Source organism: Lissotriton helveticus, chromosome 3_1 (genome assembly GCF_964261635.1).
Source record: "Lissotriton helveticus chromosome 3_1, aLisHel1.1, whole genome shotgun sequence".
In the NCBI taxonomy this organism is placed as follows: Eukaryota; Metazoa; Chordata; class Amphibia; order Caudata; family Salamandridae; genus Lissotriton; species Lissotriton helveticus.
Window position 1 is genome coordinate 382,922,576 of NC_136061.1, and position 27,117 is coordinate 382,949,692.

The 27,117-nt window shown below is 47.3% G+C and overlaps 1 protein-coding gene across 2 annotated transcripts in view; it reads right to left on the reverse strand.

The window, feature by feature from the left end:
• Positions 1–27,117, reverse strand: part of LOC144822502 (solute carrier family 13 member 2-like) — a 375,313-nt gene that overhangs the window by 122,557 nt on the left and 225,639 nt on the right. For both annotated transcript variants that reach the window (XM_078680117.1, XM_078680118.1), the window contains exons 5-6: positions 25,476–25,665; positions 24,109–24,231 (exon numbers count right to left, since the gene is read on the reverse strand). In XM_078680117.1, the coding sequence (XP_078536243.1) occupies positions 24,109–24,231; positions 25,476–25,665 (313 nt within the window). The remainder of the gene's footprint in view (positions 1–24,108; positions 24,232–25,475; positions 25,666–27,117) is intronic.

Consider the following 27,117-nt stretch of genomic DNA (forward strand, 5'->3'; position numbering starts at 1 on the left):
AGTGGTCAGGTTGAGATAATCAGGGGTGGTAGAAACTGCCTTACCAGTCCGAGGGGAGGGTTGTGTGTGAATGAGTGTGTGTTACGCTGGACAGTGGAGTGCAAGTTCTCTGAGATAGGAATCTTGCTGAATTGTGATAATTGTATACTCCTGTGTAAGCTCAGACCCCCAGGTTCCCTGTGTCAAACTCTTCTTGAGAACGTCCGCCAAAATGGAGCCTGTTTTTGATCTCTGTTGTCTTTTTAGGTACAGTAGGTCAGAGCTGGTCAGATTCTGTGAAGAGGGAGGCATGGAGGTGAGTGAGTCGGATACTCAGTCCCAGCTTAGGGACAGCCTGATCCAATGGCAAAAGGGTCAGTGGGATCTTGAGTACAGTGAGAGAGAGAGGGCCCGGGCCGCACGTCATGAGGATGGTGAGTCTGTTGGGAGCCCTGAAGAATGTGAGTGGTATGATGATGACAGTGGATGGATGTCAGCAGATAGTGAGGACCCCATAGATAGGGAGTCCCTTGCTGAGTCCAGTGTCAGTACCAGCGCCCCATCCCTTGTCCTGTCCCCAGAGGAGTGGTTGGATAGGAAGGAAGAGAGGGCCTTGTTCAGGGAGAGTAGGTTATCCCCTGAGTGTAATTGTAATTGTCTGGATTCCCCAGGGAGGGTGGAGTCCAGTGGTGGCAGCTTTTTAAATATTTGTGTAGACAGTCCCACTCCCAGTTCCCCGAGTATGTTGCCTGCTTCCCCCGCAGAAGAGTTTGGGTTGAAGTTCAGGAGACTTAGGAAACAGCCTCATCAGTCTTGGGAAGACTTTGAGGACGAATGTTGTGGAGCACTGTTTGATTGGAGAGAGGCTCACGTGAACGACAAGTCTGGCAGTTTATTTAGCATGGTTGTCACAGAGCACCTGCTCAGTTATTGTTCACCCGGGTTGCGCCAGCACCTGTTGAAGTTTGGATCGTTTATTGCATGTGAGCTTGCAGCGGAAGCAGACCGATGGGACAGTGCGAGAGGTTCTTTTGAGTCACTAGTGAGTGATTCCAACAATAGTGGGTCAGGTGTCTTCCAGCCCAGTGTGGTGGAGGAGGGTGAGCGTAGCCCAGCTAGGTCCTTGGTTAGTGAGAAGGGTGTAGGGGCTGACTGCCTGTCTCAGTGGAGCGGTAGTGAGTGTGTGACCGAGAGTCCCCAGATGCCCGAAGCCCTGTCACAGAGCCTGGATGGTTTCTTTAGGGAACACCAGGAAAGGAACCTAGACTTGCCTGTTAGTTCACTTGAGGGAGATCTCCTAGTGTGTAGAGAACCTGGAGCATCTGTAAGCGGAGCTTCTATGGTCCTAGAAGCTGGCAGTACCGCTCCAGGAGGGAGAGTACAGAAGTCCAGTGAAAGGAGTGAGTTGGGGATAGGATGTGAGTCCCCAGAAGTCCTGGAGTGCCAGGCATTGGTTCCACCGAAGGTTTTAGACCAGAGGTTGGATGGCCAGGTTCAGGATCAGCCTGACCTGAAGGGTGGGACTACTGTAATCAGTGTCCTAACCAGTTCTTTCTCCAGAGGTACCGCCCCGGTTGGGAGGGAGCAGGACTCTGGAAGGGGGTGCAGAGGGTGGGAGAGCCCACCTCTGACCCCGGTACCACCTGAGGGGTTAAACCCTAGGTTGGGAGAATGTTGTTTAGAGGGAACCCCTCGCAGGAGGAGGAGGAACCCTAGGAGAAGAGGTAAGGGGAGGAGAGCCTTCCCTGAGACTCCTGGTCCGCCTAAGGTTGTAGACCCTAGGCTGGAGAACCAGTGGCAGTCTAGCCCTGTCTTACAGACAGGAAGAGTGGAGCATGGCTATTATGTGCCAGGGGTTACTACCCCCCACTTTGTGAGTATACAGGATCCAGTGGTACCTGGATGGCCTAGGGCCTGGTCCTGGCCGAGGGCAGCTGGAGAGTGCCAGTGGGGTACCCCAGTTAGTCCCTACAGTAGTTTTAGAAGGAACCCCAGGGGTTCACCGTGGCGTAAAACAGGAGGGTGTCCCTGCAGTTGTGGGCCCGCGTCCTTGTTTTATCGCCCCAAGCAGGGAAGCCCATCACGGTGGTGATCGGTCTGCCCTGCGTTTTGGCTGGAAGGGGGTCGTGTTAGACTTGGGCCTTAGGGCAGGTTCACCCCTAATCTTTTTGCCTTTATTTGTGACCCTGTGTAGTGATTTTTGGGTCTTGGCGCACTTTTTCCCTGTGTCCCAGAGTGAAAGTGCGTGCGTGTAGTATGGCTGGCCTGCCCTCCCATAGGAATGCATGGGGAATGTGTGTGCCCTGGTAGTTCCTGATGTGTGGGGAGTGCAGGCTCGAGTTTAGTATGTATGAACTCGGGAGAGTGAATGCTGCGCAATGGTATGTGCGGCTTGTATGTGTCTAGAAGGGAAGTGCTACTTCTGGACATTGATGTATGTGTGCAGTGAGGATACTGGAGCGTGATTGGCTGGAGCTGGCTGGCATGCCAGGCTCCAGGAAGTCTGGATGGGTCTGCCCGGTGGTGAGTGAGAGATCAGCATGAGTGATGTGTGGGAGGAGTAGATCTGTGTCCTGGATGGGCTGGGTTTTTCCCCACACAATGCTGGCTCCGCCCCCCTGTGGTTTGTCTAATGACCCAAGCCTCCCCAGTGAATGAAAGGGGTGGTTGGGCCATCAAGGGTACTCCCAAGCCAGCTGCAACTGGTTTCCCCCCGCCCTGCACCTCCTAACAAAGGATTTCTCTGTATAAATATGGGGCTGTGTCCCCACAGAAATGGTTCTGCTTGTGGATCCTTGCCAGAGGGGGCTGCTGCTGCTGCTGGGGCCAGGAGGACCGCCACTTGGCTTGTCTCCCTGCCTGGAGACCCAGTGTGCTGGCTCTGGCCCTGCCCTGCCCCCCTGTCTGCCTCCAGACCTTGCTGGAGCTTTGCTGTGCTGGGGGAGCGCTCTCCCTTGTCCCCAGCGCTGGGAGCGCTTCGTTTTGCTTTTAGCGCTGAAGAGCGCTTTATTCCCCCCTAAGCGCTGGGTGCGCTTTATTTTGATTCTAGCGCTTTGGAGCGCTTTGCCAGGACCGAGCGAGTGCCTACCTCGCTTTACCTTTATTTTCGGAGAGCCGGTGCCACCCGGCATTGCCTCGTTATATTTATTTTGAAGAGCGGCTGCCCACGCCGCATTGCCCCGTGATCACCGCCGCAGTCCCGGGCCGAGCAGAAGCAGCCGCCAGCGTCATAGCCCGGCCGCGCTGGGATTGGCCCAGGCGGTCGAGCCTCCCGCCGCGTCATCGGGGGAGGAGAGCGGAACCAGGAAGCAGCTTGGCGCGTCTCGCCGAGGCTCCCCGTTTGGAGAGGAGCTCCGCCCGCCACAAAACACCCGGTGAGTGCCGAGGAGGGAGAGGGGCCGCGGGACACATTGCCGGTGTCCGCCCCTCCCCCGTAGCGCGATCTCGCGCGCACTGTTGTGTGGAGCCTCGATAGGCTCCGGGGGCATTATTGATTCCTGAGTCCCCCGTGAGGGACTCCCACGTGGCCGCATTTTTGGTGCTTGGAGCCCCGAGGCTCCTGGGGGCAATTGGTTTATTTAGAGCCCGAGAGGCTCCCGCCCTACTCCTATGTTACGAGCCCCGAGGCTCGAGGGGGCATGTTATTGATCTTTGAGCCCCGAGAGGCTCTGGGGCCATTTTAATTGTTTGAGAGCGCTGAAGCTCTACACTAGTGCACATTTGCTTTGCGAGCCACAGAGGCTCTAGGGGGACACAGGCAGCTAGTTGGTTGTAGCCCCGAGGCTCCCACGCTGTGTCTCCCCACCTGTGTGCTTGAGCCCACCTGGCTCCAACGTTTGCCTACCTGCTATTTACAACTGTCCAGCACTTAGTGGACAGTTGCTACGTTTAGGCTTTTGTGTCTGTGCTGCCTGCGCAGACCTCCCTGACACTGAGACTCAGGGCATTCCGCCCCTTTCGAGGCCAGTTGGCCTGAGGGACATTTTGAGTGTTGTGCTACATGCACCCTGCGCATTGTGATTTCTTTGCTATATGATTCTTGCGCAAAAGTTCTAACCTGCACCTCTGAATGTGTTTTAATGTTACATGTGCAATTCTTGTTTATTATTACCTTTGCTAAAAGTGACCTGCTTAGGTAATTCTTTATGTGTTTATCCCCTTTGCTAAAAGTGACCTGCTTAGAGGATTGTTGGTGTCATTACCTTTGCTAAAAGTGACCTGCTTAGGTAATGCCTTGTTCTTTTATTTCCCTTTGCTAAAAGTGACCTGCTTAGAGGAATGTTGATGTTTAATTGCCTTTGCTAAATGTTACTTGCCTAGGTGATTATTTTAGGTTTCCTTCCCCCTGCGTGATTTCCCTACAGAGACTAGGGTGGCGTAGGAAGTGATAGGTTTTCCTTCCATAGGTTTCCTTCCCCCTGCGTGATTTCCCTACAGAGACTAGGGTGGCGTAGGAGGTGATAGGTTTTCCTTCCATAGGTCCTGATGATAAGGTCCTAGCTCCCTGCGTGATTTCCCTACAGAGACTAGGGTGGCGTAGGAGGTATTTTCCCTTTACCAGTTGTTACTGGTTGTATGCTACATTTACTACTTCTGTGTTACAGTCATTATATGTTGATGTGCTAAAGTGTTATACCTACCAGTATTATTTCTAACAAGTGCATACCCCTGACAGTGGTCCAGGTGGCCCTGTCCTGTACATAATCCCTTGTAAATCTTGCCCGTGCCTGTTGGCACATTGTAAAGTGTGTGTGTTATCTAATGTGTTGTTAATATTATAATACAAAGGCTATTTTTGATATAACCTTGTGTGGAGTTTCCTTTGTGGTGGGCCTTTGGTTGTTGTCGCTGGGGTGCGCGCGCAAACGCTTTACACATCGCCTCTGAGATTAGCCTTGCTGCTCGCGCCACGTTACCTAGAGGGTGAGCGGGGGTTATCTTGGTGTGTGACTCCCTAGCCCTGACCTTAGAAATGATGATCCCTGACTGACCTCGACGCGAGTCTTGGCCGGCCAGGGTCCCGTTTCTAACAGTGAGTATTGGGATAAATATCTATTTATTTATGATTGTATGCAGCCTGAGCATATCTCATTGGAATCAGAGCACTTGACAAGAAGATAAGTTAAACAATAATTGACATCATACATTACGACAACAGTATCAAAGAGGCACAGGCAAAATGTTTCAGCTAAAGAATACAAAGGGCTCAGAATTCCTTGAAGGAACTCTTCTCAGTGGTCAAATCTCTAACCTCCCTAACACACGACAACCCCACTTCTGAGGTTACGGAAGAAAGATGCAACGAGCTAGGCACTGACTTCCTAAAAAACAATTCGGACATTTATAGCTCCTTCAAGACCAGGAGAAAGACATCTATGAGTCAGGAAAGAGATCAGGTGCAGATTCCTTCTACGCCCATTCTCATTATCTTTCCACCAATTAACACAGAGGATATGAGATTACTGATGAACAAGGTGAAATCAGGCTCGCCTTTAGACCCTGCCCCACCTCATGTTCTTAAAAAGGTTACAAAGGTTCTGCACCCGACACTAGCTAAAATCCTGAATCTCTCACTAGTATCAGGCGAAGCACCAAGTGCATGGAAGCATGCAATAATCATACCATTGCTAAAAATATTTAACTTAGACCTAGCCCAACTAGGGAACTATCGTCCCATCTCACTTCTGCCATTTGTCGTTAACTCTTAAAGAAACATGTAAATGGAGTGTTGACAGAGTTTATGGAAACAAACCAATGACTCCATCCCACACAGAAGAGTTTCCATTCACAGCATTCATTCAGTACTCTTGGCAGTGGTGGAGGAACTTAAAACGACGCTGGGCCAATGAAGGTCTACCGCTATACTACTTCTTGACATAAGTGCAACATTCGATACCGTGGACCACCATACTTTGCAAAATAGACTGCTGGACCTTGGCATCCAAGATAAAGCCCTGGAGGGGCTGTCATCTTTTCTGGAGGGCAAAACTTTTCAAGTTATGGAGACCAACCTTTTTTCTAAAACAATGGCATTGACTTGCAGGGTGCTTCAGCGCTCCTCGCTCAGTCACAGTCTGTTTAATGTCTAAATGGGACCACTAGCATGGATAGCCCAAGAGTTTGATGTCTCTATGATATGATATGCAGTTGACACACAGTTGGTGGTCTCCCTAGATCCCAGATCCAACGGTGATTCTGACAGTTTAGCACCCTGCGTGGAAAGGGTTGTGGAATGGATGAGAAACAGCTGTCTGAATCTGAACAGGGATAAAACGGAGCTGATGGTCCTCGAGAACAATGTAGTTTCTAGGCCTCTGATCAGCGGGCCTAACTGCCTGGGTAGTCCACCAACTCCAAATGTGACTATCAAAAATCTTGGTTTTTGGCTCGATAAGGATCTAACAATAGAGATCAAAGCCAAGAAATTGGCAGGCACATGTTTTGGATTACTCAGAATGCTCCGCAAAGTTCTGGAGCGCATCCCAGGACAGTTTAGAAAGACAGTAGTCCATTCTCTGGTCACATCACGTTTGGACTATGGAAATTCACTCTTCCTAGGGGCACCAAATTACGTCATCAAAAGACTTCAAGTGGTCCAGAATGCAGCAGCAAGACTGCTGTGTAAGGTCCTAATACAGGAATCAGTTGAAAAGCATTTAAAAGCTCTTCCCTGGCTCCCGATTGAGGCCAGAATCAAGTTAAAGGCACTCTGTCTGACACACAAAGCCTTACACAACAAAGGCCCTAGTAAAATCAAATACCTTTTGACCCTCTATGTCCCAAACAGAAGCCTCAGTTCCTGCTCTTAATGGCTATTAAAAACTACCAGAAATAGGAGAGCCAGATGAGGAGGCAGATCCTTCAACCATCTGGCACCCAAGCTGTGGAATTCTCTCCCACGTGAATCTAGATTTCTGGAAATGGAAGCACCCTTTTGGAAATTGATTAAAACCTGGCTGTTTCATCAGTATTATTAATCCTCCTCCTTCTGTCTGGTATCGGTCTCCTAGTGCTGGGAAGCCTTTGGGCAGCTATGTGCTCTAAAAATCTCTTAAATAAATAAAACGAAATAAAAAAATGGATTTGTATTAATACAAAGAAAAAGAAAAAACAGGACAATCTCCAAGTGGCTTTCAAGAATGTGTGGGAGATCACAGAGTTAGAAGTGGTGTCTTTCGAAAATAAGGATCTCGAGTTTTTTCAAAGATAGCATGACAGGGTGTAATAAGGAGGGTTGGATGAAGGGAGTTTCATATTTTTGTGTACTTCCCGCAAATGATTGGTTCATGTAGCCATAGTGTTTGCAGGCCCCAGGAAGAGTGACCCTGTGTTTCTCAAAGTCTGCTGTGTGCCAGAGAGGTACATGGACAAAGAGGCATGTGAGGTTTGTGTGTGTTGTGGCAGTTTTAAAGTGAGATCTAGCTTCAGGTTGGAGCCATTGGAGGTTAGCAGGATGGGAGTTTTATGGTCAGATTTCTCATGGCCATGAATAAAACAGGCCACCTATCATGCTGTGTAGTGCAGCGGCCAGGGAAGCTGACTCCAGAAACCGGGGGCTCACGGTTCGATCCTCGGTGCCATGTGACTCTGGGCAATAGCTTGCTTAATCTTCCCGACGCCCCCCAGCGCCTTGACACTTGGGTAATTGTTCGCACTTTACAAATACTGGACATTTAAATTCACAAGCTGCTGCAGAAATTCCCAAGTCAGCGGCCAGAGACTGTATTTAATTCGGGTGAGATGCTTTTCCTTCTCTGCATGGTGGGTCAAGGCATTCCCCTTTACCTGGCAGTACCTTGGTAGCATTCTGTATTGAAGGGGCTTGCTCATAGAAAATCCATACTGTGCAGTGTGACTGCTTGGCCTTGTCCTTCACAGGATTCCTTGGTGAGGTCGTTGGAAAAGTTAATACTGGTCTCACCTTAAGATGGCCATTGGCCAGCAAAGTTACTGACAGGGTTTCCCAAATCAATAAAAAGATGACATGATTTCCTGTTACCTGACCTTTAAGGGGATGTGACATTTTCTACTCTTTGCATTGCAATGCTTGGAGTACTTATTCGTCAGATTTTTAACACCTGGATTCTTCCTGAACCTTTGCCTGTTTCCCTTGCATTATTCCATCTGAATCACAACAGTCTTCAACTCCCTGTCTTTTTCTTTTTTCTTTGTTCAATATGGAGACTTCAGCTTCCATGCATCCAGATTATCTCCAGCTCACCACTTGGAGATTTCTGGGGTCAAGTCAGCTCAGCTTTTCGGAGCATTTGAGGACTGTTTTGGAAGGTTTTTGCTAATTGGACTATTTTTTCTCCTTTGGGCTCCTTCTGGCAGGCATTATCTGCAAGGTGCTTTCCTGTGTCAGCTGCATTGAGAAAGAGCTTGTCGTTATCTCTGGCAGACTAAATCTGTGAAGACAAGAATGTTGAGGCCGAAAAGTAGAGTAAGGACCAAAATCAGGCATCAAGACCAATATCAGCCCCATGCTGAACTGCTCTGCAGAACCACTGTGTGCTGAGCGAAGAATTCTTTAGGGGTACCAGAGAGGTGCAAGTTCCCATAGTCTAGTCTGGAGAGAACCAACATCTGAACAACTGATCTTAAATCCTGTTCTAGGGTGATCTGCCTAATCACCCAGAGAAGCCTCAGTTAGAATAGAGCACCCCAGGCCTTAGCAGAGATTTGCCTCTGAAGATTAAGCCAACTGTCCAAGATGAAGCTAACAACTTCGCGTTCTCTGCAAAGGCAGGTTTGCACTCAGGTTCAGAGAGGGATTCCATCCACTCCTGTACAGGAATGCTGGCTTTTTTAGGAGAGATTAGAAGGAATTATGTTTTCATCGGCAGAAAGGCTGTACAGTATCTTAGAGCTCCCATGTATCTCACTGTTAGAAATGGGATCCCACTGTCAGGGGTATGCACTTTTAGAACTTAGCACTTGTAGAAATAATAACTCTGTAGGAATAATACTCAGCACATAAACCATATAATGACTGTAGCATCAAAATAGCACATATAGCACACAACCAGGACTTCCTGGTAATGGGAAAATACCTCCTACGTAACCCTAACCACTCTAGGAAAATCACGCAGGGAACTAGGACCTTATTATCAGGACCTATGGAAGGAAAAGCAATCACCTAAGAATCAACACATAGCAAAGGGAAAGATGCAAAACACATGATGCATCAACACATTCAGAGGTGTAGCAATAACAATTGCGCAGAAATCATATTTAGCACGTAAATCATAAATGCGCCAGAATCACATGGCACAACACTAGGACTGACCCTCAGGCCAACTGACCTTGCAAGGGCTGAGATGCCCTTAGTCCCAATGTCAGGCAGGCTGCGCAGGCAGCCAAGAACACAAGCCTAAACGTGGCAACTGCCCACAAAGTGCTGGGCAGTTGTAAATACTGATGGGGCCAACGTTGGAGCCTCGTGGGCTCAAGGACAGGAATGCACTCAAGAGCCTCTCTGGGCTCGTAGGACAAATGTGGGCTGTGAGGAGCCTCGGGGCTCTGAACACCAGAGCCAGCTCACTGGGTCTCCAGGCAGGGAAACAGTCCAAGTGGCGGTCCACCTGGCCCCAGCAACAGCAGCAGCCCCCTCTGGCAGGATCCTGGAAGAGAACAACTTCTGTGGGGACACAGCCCCATTTTTATACACCACATTACTTTGTCTTTGTCACAGGGTGAGGGGAAGAACCAGTCGCAGCTGGTTGGTGAGCACCCTTGATGGGCTCAGCCCCTCACTCTATTCACTGGCAGGGCTAGGGTCATTAGACGCACCACAGGGGGCGGAGCCAGCATTGTGTGGGGGAAAACCCAGCCCCATCAGGAACCAGGTGTAGCCCTCCCTCACATCACTCAGGCTGATCTCTCCACTCACTCCTGGGCAGACCCATCCAGACTTCCTGGAGCCAGGCTTGCCAGCCAGCTCCAGCCAATCACGCTCCAGCACCCTCACTGCACACACACACATCCATGTCTAGAAGTGGCACTTCCCCACTAGACACATACACGCCGCACATACCATTGCGCAGCATTCACTCTCACGAGTTCGCACATACCAGACTCGAGCCTGTACACCCCACGCATCAGGAACTACCAGGGACACACACATTCCCCATGCATTCCTATGGGAGGGCAGGCCTATCTCACCACATGCACTCAGAGTGTGCACGCACTTTCCACTGGGACACAGTGAAAGTGCGCCGAAACCAAAAATCACTACCACCAATTCACAAGTATAAAGCAAAAAGTTTAGGGGTGAACCTGCCAGAAGGGCCAAGTCCAACACTCACATAGTGGTTCAAGATAAAGATTAAACAGGGTTGGTGAGAGTATTGAGCCTAGAAGAAGCCCTTGAGGTATGCTGGCTTATTTGGAGACGGAGATCCCAATTTTCCCTACTTGTGAATGCTTCATTAGTTAGGAGGTTAACCATATCAAGTTTGCCACCTGGATAAATTTCAGCAGATATTTATTGCTGGAAACATGTCAGGTAATTACTGTAAGTTGCAGAATTTGGTGAAGTAAGCACATGGGGCGGTCACATACTCCCATTTCTCAATTTCTCGGCCGTAGCTCTTGCTCCCATAGAGAAATGGGAGATTGTGTTCATCCCTGCACCATGTGGCAGGCACCTCAAGGTGCCAGCCACACGGTGCAGGGATCGACAGGCCCCCTTGGCCCCCAACCAGAGGAGGCAAGAAGAAGGGATACCTGCTAGGGGTACCCCAAACTCGTTTTCCGACAGGCTTTCCATGTCGGAAAGACCAGCATGGAAAACCTGTGGGAAACTGAGCACCCGTAATCCCAACCGCGAAAATGCCGCCCATTGGGATTACGGGCTGGTCTCCGACTGGCCGATGGGCTCTTTCAGCCTGTTAAATCCAGCCAGAATGACCAGACAGTTTCAACTCTGACCACCTAAATTGTAATTAGGAAGTGAAACCAACGATGAGTGTCGGAAAGCCTCCAATCGGAGGTCAGAGGCTTTCCGACACTCATTATATAAATGTTGTTGAAAATTAACCTCCCACAGAAATCATATATATATCAAAGAATAATTAATCATTATTTAAATGCATTAAGACAGTTGAAGAAAAAATTATATTATATCATCACTAACACAACCTTTAATGAAATTACATACACAAATAGCCGTGTCTTTAATTAGAAAAGTTAGTCTCCGAAAAGGGGAATTAATGTATATGTTCAATAACTTGTATCATTATGGGCAGAGGATGGTATGCGACTGTTGACATACTATAATAAATGGCTATCGACCAATCATCAGCAGTAATGGGCTCACAGTAGTCCAGGTAAAATAGCCCCTTCACCCAATTCACCTCGGCTAAAAGCGTCTATCATTCTGGAATTGGGATAGATGATACCTAAGAGAATATAAAGACTCCCTTAAATTCCCTGGGTGTTTCAGCGTGGTTGTCGTGTTTGTTAAAAACAAGGGAACCCCATACAGTAGAACCTGGGGTAACGAGATGCTTTGGAAGAACAATGGTTCAAGGTAGGCCTTAAGAGGTCCTTAGCGAGGAATAGAACAGAGAGCGAGTGCTTAATAAGTCGCTGGGGAGCAGAGATAGTAGGTATTGGTAGGAGTTTTTTATTTTACTCTCTTTTCTTAAGGGTATACATAAATAATTATACTGTATTGCAGGTGCTCAAGTGAATAGTACGGTGCAGGACGTGACATAAGTGATCAAAGTGAACGAACTGTCACACAACAACAACAAGGATAAAAACACAACAATTATATACAAATAGAACGGGTGAAATTCCTTGGGTGGGTCGACGGCGTTTCGATCTATATTAATCTAGATCATCATCAGGACAGATGAGCCTCCTGAAACTATAAGAATTTTAAAATTAAAATCAGGCTCCTACATGTATGCCTCACATGGCATTCCTACATGTATACTTTTAATTGCAAATTAGTTTTTCGCTCCCGGGGAAAAGACAAAACATGCACATGTACATATCTTAACACATGGGCATTTGATGAAGACTCATTTTAAAATTAAATCGAAATAAATTAAATTAGAGAGGCATGTGATTTTACCTCAACTTAGTGTATGGCGCTTCATCCGTCAAGAGTTATGAGCGCATATATTGCTGGTACAAATTAATTTATACAAAAGTGAACAAATTAAAAAATGTATATACCTTGCCGGTGCTCTTTAAGGCAAGGATGATTAGTTGGCAATACAGTAGATGTTGCTGTACTCAATTTGAATCTGTAGGCAATAGAGAATAGCAGTGAGCATGGGATGTATTTTGTAACATTAAAGGGTTAAATTTTATAACATTAAAGGGTTAAGGGCTGTAGTTAAAGTCTATACTTGCAGGGACAGTTAATAAATTGGGCGGATAAAATCAATATGTTTTCCAGCACAAGATAAGACTCTCCTCTTGGTTACTGAACAATGGTTCTGGGATTGTTCTATTAATGAAGAGAAAGGCGGGCTGAGGAATAGCCACTCATACTGCAACTTACTGTTTACTTAGTGAAAGCATGGGTCTTCCACTGAAGGGAACAAGTAGCGCTCGGTCACATCTACTTTGCCGAGGGTCCTACTTGAACTTTATACAAAAAGAACAGAATTACATTAATTTGGACCTTAAAAACGATGCTTATCACTACTAGGCTGTATGAAGTGTAAGCTACTCACTTTGAGGGGTTTAACTATGAGAGCCCGAAGTTAGTAGCAGGGGTTCGCTTAGCAAGGTCGCTTTTGCAGTGCAGCAGTCTTGGCGCCTGTAACTGCAAAAAACACTCGGGTCAGTGCGTGGCTAAGGCATAATTAAAAGGCCAGGCTTTTCCTTATGGGCGGTAATAAACGTACTTAATCGGGCGTCACGTCGTGGCAGTAGAAGGGAGTCCAGGTATCTCTTCCGCGATAGCTCACAACAGACTGAGCACCGGCGCCGCCATTAATAGCGTGTAGCAGTGCGTGCGCGCGCAGAGACAACGTAGTGTGTCATTTGGCGCATGCGCGAATGGGGTACGGTCTGAGCATGCGCTAGGAGAGAGTGGTGCCTCTGGGCTCCTGCGCAGGGGGAGTTAATATGTGGAACGATTTACAAAGGGCCGGTTATGAGATTTAATGGGCGATTTTAATCCTCAAGGGCCAGAAAAGCAGCCTATAAAGCTGCGCAAAGGGATGAATTGTGAAAACCGATTTACAGATGGAAAGGGGAGATGTTAATCCTAGTGGGACAGAGTTGCAGCATTTAAACTGACCGAATAAAGAACCAATTATAATTGGACAATGTTAAACGCATTTCTTCAGAGACCCTTACAATTAACACTTGTCGAAGGTGCTGAGAAAGTTTTGGAAAAGGACATTCAGTTAACACAATTAAACAGTTATTGATGCAACTTTGTCAGTAGGAAACCAGAATTAATTAACCACAGATAAGCAGTTACTGATACAGTTGGTCAGCTTGTAACCAAAGGACATGACTTAATGGATTTTCAGAAAACATCACTTGGTGTTAATCATGTACACATGTTCCATTCATCCAGTGAATTGAGTCCTTTCTCAATTGTCTTGCAGTAGAATTTCTGACTGAATGTCCTTTTCCAAAACTTTCTCAGCACCTTCGACAAGTGTTAATTGTAAGGGTCTCTGAAGAAATGCGTTTAACATTGTCCAATTATAATTGGTTCTTTATTCGGTCAGTTTAAATGCTGCAACTCTGTCCCACTAGGATTAACATCTCCCCTTTCCATCTGTAAATCGGTTTTCACAATTCATCCCTTTGCGCAGCTTTATAGGCTGCTTTTCTGGCCCTTGAGGATTAAAATCGCCCATTAAATCTCATAACCGGCCCTTTGTAAATCGTTCCACATATTAACTCCCCCTGCGCAGGAGCCCAGAGGCACCACTCTCTCCTAGCGCATGCTCAGACCGTACCCCATTCGCGCATGCGCCAAATGACACACTACGTTGTCTCTGCGCGCGCACGCACTGCTACACGCTATTAATGGCGGCGCCGGTGCTCAGTCTGTTGTGAGCTATCGCGGAAGAGATACCTGGACTCCCTTCTACTGCCACGACGTGACGCCCGATTAAGTACGTTTATTACCGCCCATAAGGAAAAGCCTGGCCTTTTAATTATGCCTTAGCCACGCACTGACCCGAGTGTTTTTTGCAGTTACAGGCGCCAAGACTGCTGCACTGCAAAAGCGACCTTGCTAAGCGAACCCCTTCTACTAACTTCGGGCTCTCATAGTTAAACCCCTCAAAGTGAGTAGCTTACACTTCATACAGCCTAGTAGTGATAAGCATCGTTTTTAAGGTCCAAATTAATGTAATTCTGTTCTTTTTGTATAAAGTTCAAGTAGGACCCTCGGCAAAGTAGATGTGACCGAGCGCTACTTGTTCCCTTCAGTGGAAGACCCATGCTTTCACTAAGTAAACAGTAAGTTGCAGTATGAGTGGCTATTCCTCAGCCCGCCTTTCTCTTCATTAATAGAACAATCCCAGAACCATTGTTCAGTAACCAAGAGGAGAGTCTTATCTTGTGCTGGAAAACATATTGATTTTATCCGCCCAATTTATTAACTGTCCCTGCAAGTATAGACTTTAACTACAGCCCTTAACCCTTTAATGTTATAAAATTTAACCCTTTAATGTTACAAAATACATCCCATGCTCACTGCTATTCTCTATTGCCTACAGATTCAAATTGAGTACAGCAACATCTACTGTATTGCCAACTAATCATCCTTGCCTTAAAGAGCACCGGCAAGGTATATACATTTTTTAATTTGTTCACTTTTGTATAAATTAATTTGTACCAGCAATATATGCGCTCATAACTCTTGACGGATGAAGCGCCATACACTAAGTTGAGGTAAAATCACATGCCTCTCTAATTTAATTTATTTCGATTTAATTTTAAAATGAGTCTTCATCAAATGCCCATGTGTTAAGATATGTACATGTGCATATTTTGTCTTTTCCCCGGGAGCGAAAAACTAATTTGCAATTAAAAGTATACATGTAGGAATGCCATGTGAGGCATACATGTAGGAGCCTGATTTTAATTTTAAAATTCTTATAGTTTCAGGAGGCTCATCTGTCCTGATGATGATCTAGATTAATATAGATCGAAACGCCGTCGACCCACCCAAGGAATTTCACCCGTTCTATTTGTATATAATTGTTGTGTTTTTATCCTTGTTGTTGTTGTGTGACAGTTCGTTCACTTTGATCACTTATGTCACGTCCTGCACCGTACTATTCACTTGAGCACCTGCAATACAGTATAATTATTTATGTATACCCTTAAGAAAAGAGAGTAAAATAAAAAACTCCTACCAATACCTACTATCTCTGCTCCCCAGCGACTTATTAAGCACTCGCTCTCTGTTCTATTCCTCGCTAAGGACCTCTTAAGGCCTACCTTGAACCATTGTTCTTCCAAAGCATCAGCGTGGTTGTCAGCAGAACCTGTGCAGATCTGCATTATTAGGAACTGGGATTGATGGAATTATTCAGGGTTCACGTGTGAACCCTCTGCAGCAAAGAAATGTAAGTTAAAAGATGGATTTCTTTTTTGTTGAACATGAAGAACAGTGTTAGGTTCCAATATAAAGGAAATTAAATTGTATCACGTTGCTACTAACGTTAAATGGAGAGACTGAATGCAACAAAATCACTGGTCTGAGCAAAGTCACGACGAAAGATGGACAGAAAAACAAACGTGTATCTGAATTCTAAGTGGGAGCAGAACTTGAAGAGAAATGTATTTAACTACAGAGAGACACAATAATACAAATCTATATTTTAAGAGACCATAACTTCAATTTGTGATTGAACTATAAAATGCATTTAATTCCACTCCTGACCCTACCTCTTTCAAAAGAATGTGAAGAGATTCAGCTGCGTAAGACTAGAGGAACGTGTGTTGGCGAACAATGACCAATCAATGCAGAGACTGGCAATGCTAAAAAAAAAACAGGCTCGACCCAGAAAGACTCTGCCTATCCAATCATGCACTCTTTGTAGCAAGTATACGGTGCACTGAAAATTAACTGACTGATACACCTGATTAGACCCCTTTCACATAATGTAGGCCTCTTCATTGGTGGTAACCTGTTCTTCTGAGAGAGCTGGGACCTTCTGCATTTTTTCCTCTTCACTGCAATGTTCATACTGTTTGTTGTTCCATTGGCATCAGAAGTGGCAGACCCTACAGGAGAACGGTGGAGGAGCTGCAATGTGCATTTCCAATAGTGGCCCCAGCAGTCACAAATGCAATCATGTTTGGACTGTGGGCGACAGAAGCCCCTTCTTTTAACTCAAAAAGTGGTTTTAAACCCTCATTAAATCGCCCCATACAATCCCTGCTTCCCACCGCCAATGACGCAGGCCGTGGCAGGTTTGGACAAGAAACATTTCTTGGTGTCAGTCTAATGTTTCCATGGTGAGCTAATCACCAACGTTTCATCCCTCCTTTAATTAAATAGTGTTTAGCTCGGATACCTGCAAATGCTGAGCGCTCCCTCAATACTTTCTCGTTACTGGTGTAAATAGTATTGAATTCTTGTATGGGAGGAGAATGTTCTTGGGTATAATGTTATCAGTGTGTGAGCTTTTGTCGTTTTATCTATAGCTAAAGTACTAGTTGAGCCAACATAAGTTACTGCTGGCTCCTGTTCTTTTTATTAAAAGTCTCTCATATGCCACGATTATACTTTTTTTAAATAGTCATTTATTTAGTTTTTGATATATTTGCACAGCATTTCCATGCACAGAGCATACTGTTTTACACAGTGAGAACATCCATACAGTGATTGGAGAAGAGAAAGGCAGCTGCTGAGCAAATGGGGGCGGGGGGCTATAGTATATACCCTAGATTCTTTCTTGTCAAGGGCGGCCAACGTCCTGTCACAAGAGATTGAGCTCACTGAGGGCCAACTCTCCATGATAGAGGTTAGACATAATACAATATACACACAATTGTATGCGGCGTACCCCAGGGCTCATCCCTCAGCCCAACTCTGTTTAGCATCTACAAGGCACCGCTCACCCACGTCGCCCGTCGGCACGACCTCAACATCATCTCCTACGCCGATGACACCCAATCAATCAATCATATTGTTGTCATTTGGTAGCGATCAGTGTTAGCATTTAGCTGAAGCCATCTTGTATTCGGCAGCCATCTTGTCTGCCATGTGCTCACCATGTGCTCTGTCCTTCCTTGCTGCCGTTTACTCTTGTACTCTGCTTATGGACTGACTATATTTAGGTTCTGCTACTCTGCACTTGCGTAGAAGTCATTGTAACTGTTCACATATGTCTTAGTCTGTAACTGTCAGGGTATTTTTACAGTAATTAACAAACTGTTAAGTTCCGCCCTACTGTTGACTGTGCATTTCTGTATGACCTTTTATGTATGTAAACCTTCTCTTCTGTACTTGTACCGCCTTCTTCTGAGCCCCTGTGTGGGTATAAAAGGACCATGTTCCTTCTGTTCAGTGTGATGCTTCATACACTACCGAAGGGTGTTGTGTGAATGTAGTTCCACCCCTTGAGGTTAATAAAAGTACTTTGTTTTATATTTCATTTTCCGTGCCAACTTCTATTCTATTGGTCTAAGGACTTGTGCAGAGAAGGGCGAACCCCTAGCACTGGTAGGACTAGCTAAGGCTCACCACGACAATATCATTTGTAAAGCGCACTACTCACCTGTGAGTGTCTCAAGGCGCTGGAGTGGGGAATGCTGTTACTGCTCGAAAAGCCAGGTCTTGAGGAGTTTTCTGAAGGTCAGCAGGTCTTGGGTCTGCCGTAGGTGGATGGGGAGGGTGTTCCACGACTTAGCAGCGAGGTGGGAGAACGATCTGCCGCCCAAGGTCGCTCCTCAGAAGCGGGAAACTGTGGTGAGGGTAAGGTCGGCGGAGCGGAGCAGGTGGGTAAGGGTGTAGCAGCTGAGTCGTTGGTTGAGGTACGTTGGTCAGGTGTTGTGGAGTGTCTTGTGTGCATGGGTGAGGAGCTTGAAGGTTATCCTCTTGTTGACCGGGAGCCAGTGCAGGTCTCTCAGGTGGGGTGTGATGTGGCTGCGGCGAGGGATGTCAAGGATCAGGCGTGCAGAGGCATTCTGGATACATTGGAGCTATCAGGAGTTTCGCAGAGGCTCCTGCGTAGAGAGCGTTTCTGTAGTCCAACCTGCTGCTGACGAGGGCCTGGGTGACCGTTCTTCTCGTTTTAGTGGGGATCCACTTGTAGATCCTGCGAAGCATGCAGAGGGTGTTGAAGCAGGAGGAGGAGACAGCGTTGACCTGTTTAGTCATGGAGAGGGTGGAGTCGAGGATGACCCTAGGTTGCGTGCATGGTCGGTGGGTGTTGGAGCGGTTCCTAGTGTGGTCGGCCACCAGGAGTGGTCCCAGGCCAAAGGGGTGGATCCTAGGATGAGGACCTCCGTCTTGTTACTGTACCGGAGGGCATCCAAAGAATGGGTAAGAGAAAGGCAGCTGCTGAGCAAACGGGGGCAGGGGGCTATAGTACATACCCTAGATGCTTTCTTGTCAAGGACGGCCAACGTCCTTTCACAGGAGGTTGAGCTCACTGAGTACCGACTCTCTCTGATAGAGGTTAGACATAATACAATCAATCAATCAATCATATCATTTGTAACGCGCACTACTCACCTGTGAGGGTCTCATGGCGCTGGGGTGGGGAATGCTGCTACTGCTCGAAAAGCCAGGTCTTGAGGCGTTTTCTGAAGGTCAGCAGGTCTTGGGTTTGCCGTAGGTGGATGGGGAGGATGTTCCAGGTCTTAGCGGCGAGGTGGGAGAACAATCTGCCGCCGGAGGTCGCTCTTCGGAAGCGGGGGACTGTGGCGAGTGTGAGGTCAGTGGAGCGGAGCTGGCGGGTGGGGGTGCAGAAGCTGAGTCGTCTGTTGAGGTATGTTGGTCCGGTGTTGTGGAGTGTCTTGTGTGCATGGGTGAGGAGCTTGAAGTTATCCTCTTGTTGACCGGGAGCCAGTGCAGTTCTCTTAGGTGGGGTGTGCTGTGGCTGCAGCGAGGGATGTCGAGGAAGAGGCGTGCAGAGGCATTCTGGATGCGTTGGGGCTGTCTCATGAGTTTGGCCGAGGCTCCTGCATAGAGGCCGTTTCCGTAGTCCAACCTGCTGCTGATGAGGGCCTGGGTGACCGTACTTCTTGTTTCAGTGGGGATCCACTTGTAGATCCTGCGGAGCATGCAGAGGGTGTTGAAGCAGGAGGAGACAGCGTTGACCTGTTTAGTCATGGAGAGGGTGGATTCTAGGATGGCCCCTAGGTTTCGTGCGTGGTCGGTGGGTGTTGGAGCAGTTCCCAGTGCGGTCGGCCACCAGGAGTCATCCCAGGCCGAAGGGGTGGATCCGAGGATGAGGACCTCCATCTTGTCCGAGTTCAGCTTCAGTCGGCTGTTCCTCATGCATTCAGTGATGGCCTTCATTCCTTTGTGAAGGTTGGTTTTGGCGGTGTGGGGGTCCTTGGTGAGGGAGAGGACCAGCTGGGTGTCATCGGCGTAGAAGATGATGTTGAGGTCGTGCCGACGGGTGACGTGGGTGAGCGGTGCCATGTAGATGTTAAACAGAGTTGGGCTGAGGGATGAGCCCTGGGGTACGTCGCATATGATCTCGGTAGCTTCGGAGCGGAAGGGGGGAAGGCGGATGCTCTGTGTTCTGCTGGAGAGGAAGGAGGTGGTCCAGTCCAGGGCCTTCTCTTGGATCCCGGCATTGTGGAGGCGTGTTTGTAGTGTGTCGAGGCAGACCCTGTCAAAGGTGGCCGACAGGGCCAGTAGGATGAGGGCCGCCATTTCTCCATTGTCCTGCAGGGACTTGATGTCATCGGTGGTGGCGATAAGGGCAATCTCGGTGCTGTGGTTGCTGCGGAACCCGGTCTGGGAAGGGTCCAGGATGTTGTTCTCTTCGAGGTAGCTGATCAGTTGTTCGTTGACGGTCTTCTCGATGACCTTTGCCGGGACTGGGAGCAGGGAGATGGGCCGGAAGTTCCTGAGGTCCTTGGGGTCTGCCTTGGGTTTCTTGAGTAAGGTGTTGAGCTCTGCCTGCTTCCAGCTCACCAGGAAGGTTGCTGTCTCGAAGGAGGTGTTGATGACTTTCCGGAGATGGGGTGCGATGGCTGTGCTGGCTTTGTTGAAGATGTGGTGTGGGCATGGGTCTGACAGATATCCGGAGTGGATGCTGTTCATGATCTTGATGGTGTTGTCGTCGTTGATGTTGGTCCAGGAGAGCAGGCGGTTGGTGCGGATGGTGGTGGTGGGGGCAGAGGTCTCAGTGGTTGTCGGGGTGGTCGTGGCGTTGAAGCATTCGTGAATGAATGCGATCTTGCGTTGGAAGAAGGTGGCCAGTGAGTCGCACAGGTCTTGAGAGGGTGGGTCGTCGGTGATGTTGGAGCTGGGGTTGGAGAGTTCCTTCATGATGTTGAAGAGCTCTTTGCTGTTGTGCGTGTTGTTGTCTAGGCAGTCTTTGAAGGAGGCCCTTTTGGCAGATCTGATGAGGTGATGGTGTCTGCAGGTGGCGTACTTGTGGGCTGCGTGGCTGTCCGGTGTTCGTTCCCGGAGCCAGATCTTCTCCAGCTTTTGGCAGGTTTGCTTGGAGGCCCGGAGGTCTTCAGTGAACCAGATGGCTTTCTTGTTGGTATGACTGTTGGAGGGTTTCTTGATCGGGGCGAGGGTGTTGGCACAGTCGTTGATCCACTGTCTGAGGTTGCGGGTGGCGGTGTCGGCGGGTGGGCTCTGGGCGAGGGTGGTGGTTAGCTGGTCTTCGGTGACTGTGCTCCAGCAGCGGCGTGGTGCGTGGTGGGTTTCTTGAAGGTGAAGTGGATGCAGCAATGGTCGGTCCAGTGGAGTTTGGTGGTGTGGTTGAAGGAGACGTGGGGGCTTGCGGAGAAGATGGGGTCAAGCGTGTGACCGGCAGAGTGGGTGGGTGTTGTGACGAGTTGTCTGAGTCCGAGGTTGGCTAGGTTGTCGATCAGGGTGGTGGAGTTGATGTTGTTGTTGTTCTCGAGGTGGAAGTTCAGGTCCCGAGGAGGATGTAGTCCGTGGAGGCGAGGGCGTGTGTGCTGATGAAGTCGGCGATGGAATCGCTGAACTTTGGTCGGTGTCTGGGGGGTCTGTATATGAGGGTCCCTCTGAGGGTGGTGTTGGGGTCGATGTGGATCTGGAAGTGCAGGTGTTCGACGATGTTGAGGGTGTGGTCGGTGTTGGTCGAGACTCTGAGAATGTGGACTCTGAGAGTCCTGTGGACGATGGCGTTCCTCCTCCTGCTCCATTGGTGCGGTCCCTACGGGTGATCTTGTAGCCTTCTGGGACGGCTATGGCTATGTCGGGTGCCGAGGCGGGGTTCAGCCAGGTCTCCGTCAGGAAGGCGTCTTCTGGGGAGGTTGAGTCGAGTAGGTCCCAGAGTTCAACGGCGTGTTTGCGGGTGGAGCGGGTGTTGAGAAGGATGCATCTGAGGTGGTTGGGTTCCTTCCTGGTCGGCAGCATGGTGGGTCGGATACTTGTGAAGCTGCAGTTCCGGCAGGTGAAAGCTCAGTGGGTGCACTTCGGGGCGGCCAGAGCCCATTTCATGTCTGCCCGGGCTATCAGCTTAGCCACCTGCAAGGAATGAGAAAGAACTTTCCCCCGTTTTCCTTGAGCAGCTCTCCTGGGACTTTACCAGAAGTCGTCTCCTCCCCCTTATCCAATTCAGTTACACAGCCAGCAGCTAAATGGAATACAGGCGGGCGAAATTTGAAACAAAAGCCCACGAAAACTGCCAGGGTAACAAGAGCATCAGTCTCTAAAGAATTTCCAAAGCTTGTGGAGAAACCCTTGCCTAATAGTAGTTTTCCACATTGGTGATCTACAGTCAGTGGTGGGCGTATTAGACTCAGAGATAAACAAAATTAATGGAGCCTTTAGGAAGTAAGTCATTAATATTGTGTGGATGGGCGACATAAAAGCACATAAAATCACCTGGCTACAGTATGTGAGATCTACTTTTACAGCACTAGGACTAGCAGAATTATTCACCAACCCCAGTGCATGCCTAAAGATCTCGAAGTAAAAACTGAAGTCCATCTTTCGATCTAGGGTGGCCCATGATCGCAAGGGACTTAACTGTGCAAAGCAAAAAGTGATGCTATATCACTTGTCCTCGCCAATTTAAGAGGGGGGTTATTCATACTTAGTGAGTATTTTACATTTACAGCATAGATATATTCTGACGAGATGTTGTTTGAACTTAATTCCCCTGATGTTGGGCTTCCTTCCCTGTGAGAAAGTTCAGCCGTTCTGAACTGTCTTTGTCCATGTGATACTAGATCAGAGAAGTCCGACCTTCACATGTTTTTAATCTGTGTTTTTTTTAATGAGGAACGACTCAAATGTATTCTTCCATTTTTAAAAAGATTTAAATTTAGGCAATGCCAACCTGATTTATACATCCTAAAGAAACTTGTCTATCCCTTTATATGTCTCTCTATAGATACATTTCTATTGGCTTGTATGAGGAGGAGAAAATCTGATGGCTTTAGCTTCTAAGAAGTGTGATTAGGAACAGTGCTTAATTTGTGCCGGTGCTTAGCACCGGCACTTATTTCTCAGGGCCGGGTCTACCCTCCACATGGGTCTTTCCAGTAAATGTCGTAAAATATTTGAAATTGGATGCTGCATGCCTTATGACTTATGAGCACATTCCGCCTCTCTGGAGAGGGACTGCCGAGAGCACTCCGCAAACATGGAGCTGTGCCCAGCAACAGCACAGTTAGTGAACAGTTAAAGATCTGCTTTCAGACTCAGTGCTGCTACAAATGTTACAATATGCCCTGCAGTCGTTGCGTTAAAGGCTGTGGCGCCATGTGGGGGAGGATCCGATCGGATGTGACCTCACATCCAGTGGAACAAGAAGGAAGTGAGGTGGAAGAGGCGCGGGGCCGAGGACTTGACTGGATTTGTTGTTGGTCCACGTGGCATCCCTGTCAGCATAGTCTGAGAGACTGAGTGCACTGCTGCCCACGTACTGGGCAGCAGGAAGGCAATAAATTAATAGTACCGGCATTGGACTGGCGGGATGGCACAGCATCGACGACCTCACCACAGTGACTCTTACTCACTCAGGACAGGTCATGGCCGCGCAGCATCATCAGGGCATCAGGCGCTGTGGGAAGACTGCAGGCAGTGCTGCACAGCTGTCCACCAGCAACCCCGTGCGGTGCCACAGCTCATTGAGCCCGCAGCTGCTACTTGCACCTCTATCTGTTGTGCAGAAGTAATTCCGCTCGAGTCCGGACCAGGCCCAGCTGCTGAAGAGAGCTTGGTGCCTGCAGAGACTCATGAGGCTGGCCCGTATCATGGATCGCTCTCTCTGCTTCAGTTCAGGTATTTTAATGTATTCGAATATAGTTCATTATTTTAACGCACCCTCATGTCACTGCAGTGCTGACTGACTCTGAGCCTGCTCCAACGCTGCTGACTGCTCAGGCGAGGCTGCGCTGGGAACAGTGCCCCAATGGGCTTAGCTGGAGGGATGAGAAGAGATCACTGCAATCTGCACTACAGTTTATTTAATTTGAAAGGACAGGCCACGCAATTGAGAGCTTTGACAGTGCACACATTTCCAAAGCTCATGTGTCCCTTTAAAAATTGTGTGTAAGCACTGAGTTATTGTGCTTTATTTGACCAGTGCTGCCCTCTATGGTACCTGGGGGTCAAAAAAGGTCACTTGTTTTTCTCAGCTGCGGCCCGTGGAGGGAGTTCTGGTGGGGCAGAAAGGTGGGGGAGGGGCAGGGTGGGGGGTGCTAAAAACCGGAATATGGATAATTGGAGGTAAGTTAACAATTTAATATATAAAACGAATTTCGTAGCGCACCCTGCATCGCAAAATGTGATGCATATTAAGAATTTTAGCCAGTGGTTGTATTTATGGTATTAATCAGAGATCTGTTTAATTGGCCTTAGCCATAATTGAATGTAATTTGTATTACTTAGACACGGGTTTTAACATGATATGTACTTTTATGATTTGCATTTTAAATGGATCAAATAAAGAGATTGATTAATTAACTCCCATAAGCCTTTGTATCTTGGTAGATGCATTGTTTACTTACTTGAAGCCCAGGAACATAATCTGAAGCCAGATGTAGGAGAATGCAAGCAGCACAATCATGGTAGGAAATGCAAAGCCGAACCAGGATGCAAAGTTAATCACATTATTATTGTCTGGGAACAGCCTGTAAAAAATTTTACAAAAAAACATTAAATACAGGTATGGCATTATCCACACTACAACGTGTTGAGAATACATCAAATTCTTGTTGGTTCTGTGATAGCTTTCTATTCGATTTTAATAATTTTAGGCTGTATTTCCATCTCTTACAGGTCCTTTGCCTGATCTGCTTTAAGAAAGCTAATTCATCAACCCGGAGTGAAACACGCATCCCATTCCAAAAAATGAGTCTAGAAAGAAATCGTCACTTTTGGATAGAACTCGTTTTAGGAGACAAAATCAAGTATAATGTGAATAGAAGACAGACACCACACAATTGCAGCACTCTCACCTGAAACATCAAAATGAGATATTAAACCAGTAGCATAAACCACAATTGAATTTTCGCCTGTAAATATCTAGGCAAAATGACATTGTGTTAGATTCGGAAATTGGGCGAACAAAACAAAGAAACTACAGACCTAAGGACTGTATTATTTAATCGTAACATTGTCGTAAAATTGTAATTGTGTGCAGATCTCCAAAAGACATATCTGTATTTACTTTTCTGCTGCTGCACCGGATGTTATGGGGGTAGCATAGTTCCAAAGTCACACGCCTCTAGATCTGGATGACCGCTAGAATGGGCACAGTGATACAGAGCCTTTCACTCATGCGAATGGATACCATGATGGAACAAGACTGTGATCCAGAGCCTTGCACTTGTAAATCTGGTTGGCTCAGGGGATTGGCAATCTGCGATAGAGTGTTTCCCCATCAACTAGATTCCAAATGTTGGGTGGCACCAGAATACGGAGACTTATCCTCTAGAGCTGGTCCATTCAACAAGTGTACACAAAGATACACAGCCTTTCATCTCTAGGATTCCATTGCGCTGGTAAATAGAACAGGATTATCTGGTTGTTATGTTACTTGCAAGTGTACACTTTTCTCTCGTTTTTTTCAGTTTTATTTTAAACACTCTGATGTTCATAGTTGGAAGCATAGTGAATGATGTACAGAATCGTATAATAATCAGCAATTCATAACAAGTGCAAATGAATGACTTTACTACTGGTCCCTCCAGATGTAATTAATCCTGAGCAGTGTAGGGGTACCCGAGGAAGCAGCATGGCCTGTTTCCACTTTACTTTTCATCCCAAAGAATGCTGTGCATCCCCCCAATGGGGAGGCACCTTGTACACTTCCCACTGCTTCTGGGAAACAGTGCAGAAAGATTACCAGTACACAGGTATTCTCACCACTTACTCGTCCATCTGTCCTTTTAGCACCAGATTGGGCGTGGTGCCCGTGAGCGTGGCAATGCCGCCAATGCTGGCGGAGTAGCAGACACACAGACTCATGCCCTTGCAGAGCTTCAGGTGGTTCTCCTCCTTCAGAAGGTTCTCCTCCTCTGAGAGTACCACTCCTTCCTCATTGCTGCTGATGTACCCATTGCCTGAAGAGACAAAGCAAACGAGAGGATGTAAATCTAGAGAGACCAGTCAACGGGAATCTTTGCTTTGCGGTTCTACGCATCAATTCTGCCTCTTTCTGCTTTAAATTATCATTTACTTTTAAGTACTTCTCCTTGTATTTCAAATGTATGTGTCACAAGAGAAAAATTCCAGTTTTTGCTAATTTTGCCCAGCTTTTGTTTACAATCCTTTAAGTAAATATACGGGTCATGTCAGTAAAACACCCGTATCATCCGTATCAGTGTTAGTTGCTCAGTGGTAAATAAGGGAACAGGTTAGAAGTGAGGCACCAAACAGATCGACCCGCATCCCACTGCACCTCATGCATTCATAAGTGACCATGGAGAGGATCTGATGGGCAAGGGACACATGTCTGCACACGATCCCGAAATCTGCCCTACATTTCATAACCAGGTGGAATGTGAAAAAGGGGAAAGGAATTAGTGACACTGGCTGAGGGCTCTAGGAGGCAGCAACTAAGATGTGGTGGTCGAAGTATAAAACCAGCCACTTATTCAGCTATGGGTTTTGTAATATGTCTAAATGTTGTCTTGTAGCCACTTCAGAGTTTGGTGCAGCAATCCCTAGGAAAGAGTCCAGGGTCAAAGATGAAGTCTCAAAGGTGACCACAATGAGAGACGTTTCTCTTTGTTGGCATTGTGATGCTATGAAAATTCGTCTATGACACAAAAAAGGTCGAGAAACACCAATTATTAAAAACGTTAATGACAAAGTAGTCTGATAAAGCAATTCACCAAAAATATAATTTTAGGGGGGTTCTGCAGAGCATAGGGTCAGAATGCAACACTCAAACTGCTTGAGACCTGGGTGGAGTTTGGAGGTCGACGTCAAGTAAAACACTTGCCCGCACATAAAGGGGAATAACAGCGCAAGTCCCTTTTCTATTTACATTACTGGAAATCAAAAACTGGACTTTTGAGCTCGAGCCAAGATACAGGAAGACGTATTCAAAGCTGCCCAACGGGGGGGGAGTTGGTGACGGGGGCGGAAACAGCACAGATTTGCTTTAAGGGGGAGGGGGTGAAAAAAAAAAAGGAGCAGCTGAGGGAAAGCAGTGAAAAGGGAGACTAAAATGGAGGGTGTTATGTAGGTGTTTTTCCTTTCAAAAACACATAAAAAATAGTCGTATTACACATTCATTATTTTGGTTTTTGGCAACACATTTTTATGTGAATTTTTGTGTGAAAATAATGCATCTATAGTTGTATTAGGTGTAGGCCAAAGTAGGTCTGACATAGAAACCGTGGTACATTGGTGTGGGTACTTAAGGAAATGACATGTGATGGTGTAACAATTATTTTATTTACAATTTGAACTTGTCACTCAAGCAGAAAGAAGATGCAGAAAATCCTCACAGATCTTTCTTAGTCGCATGTCAAAATATAGAGGAAAAATACCATGGGGCCAAGATT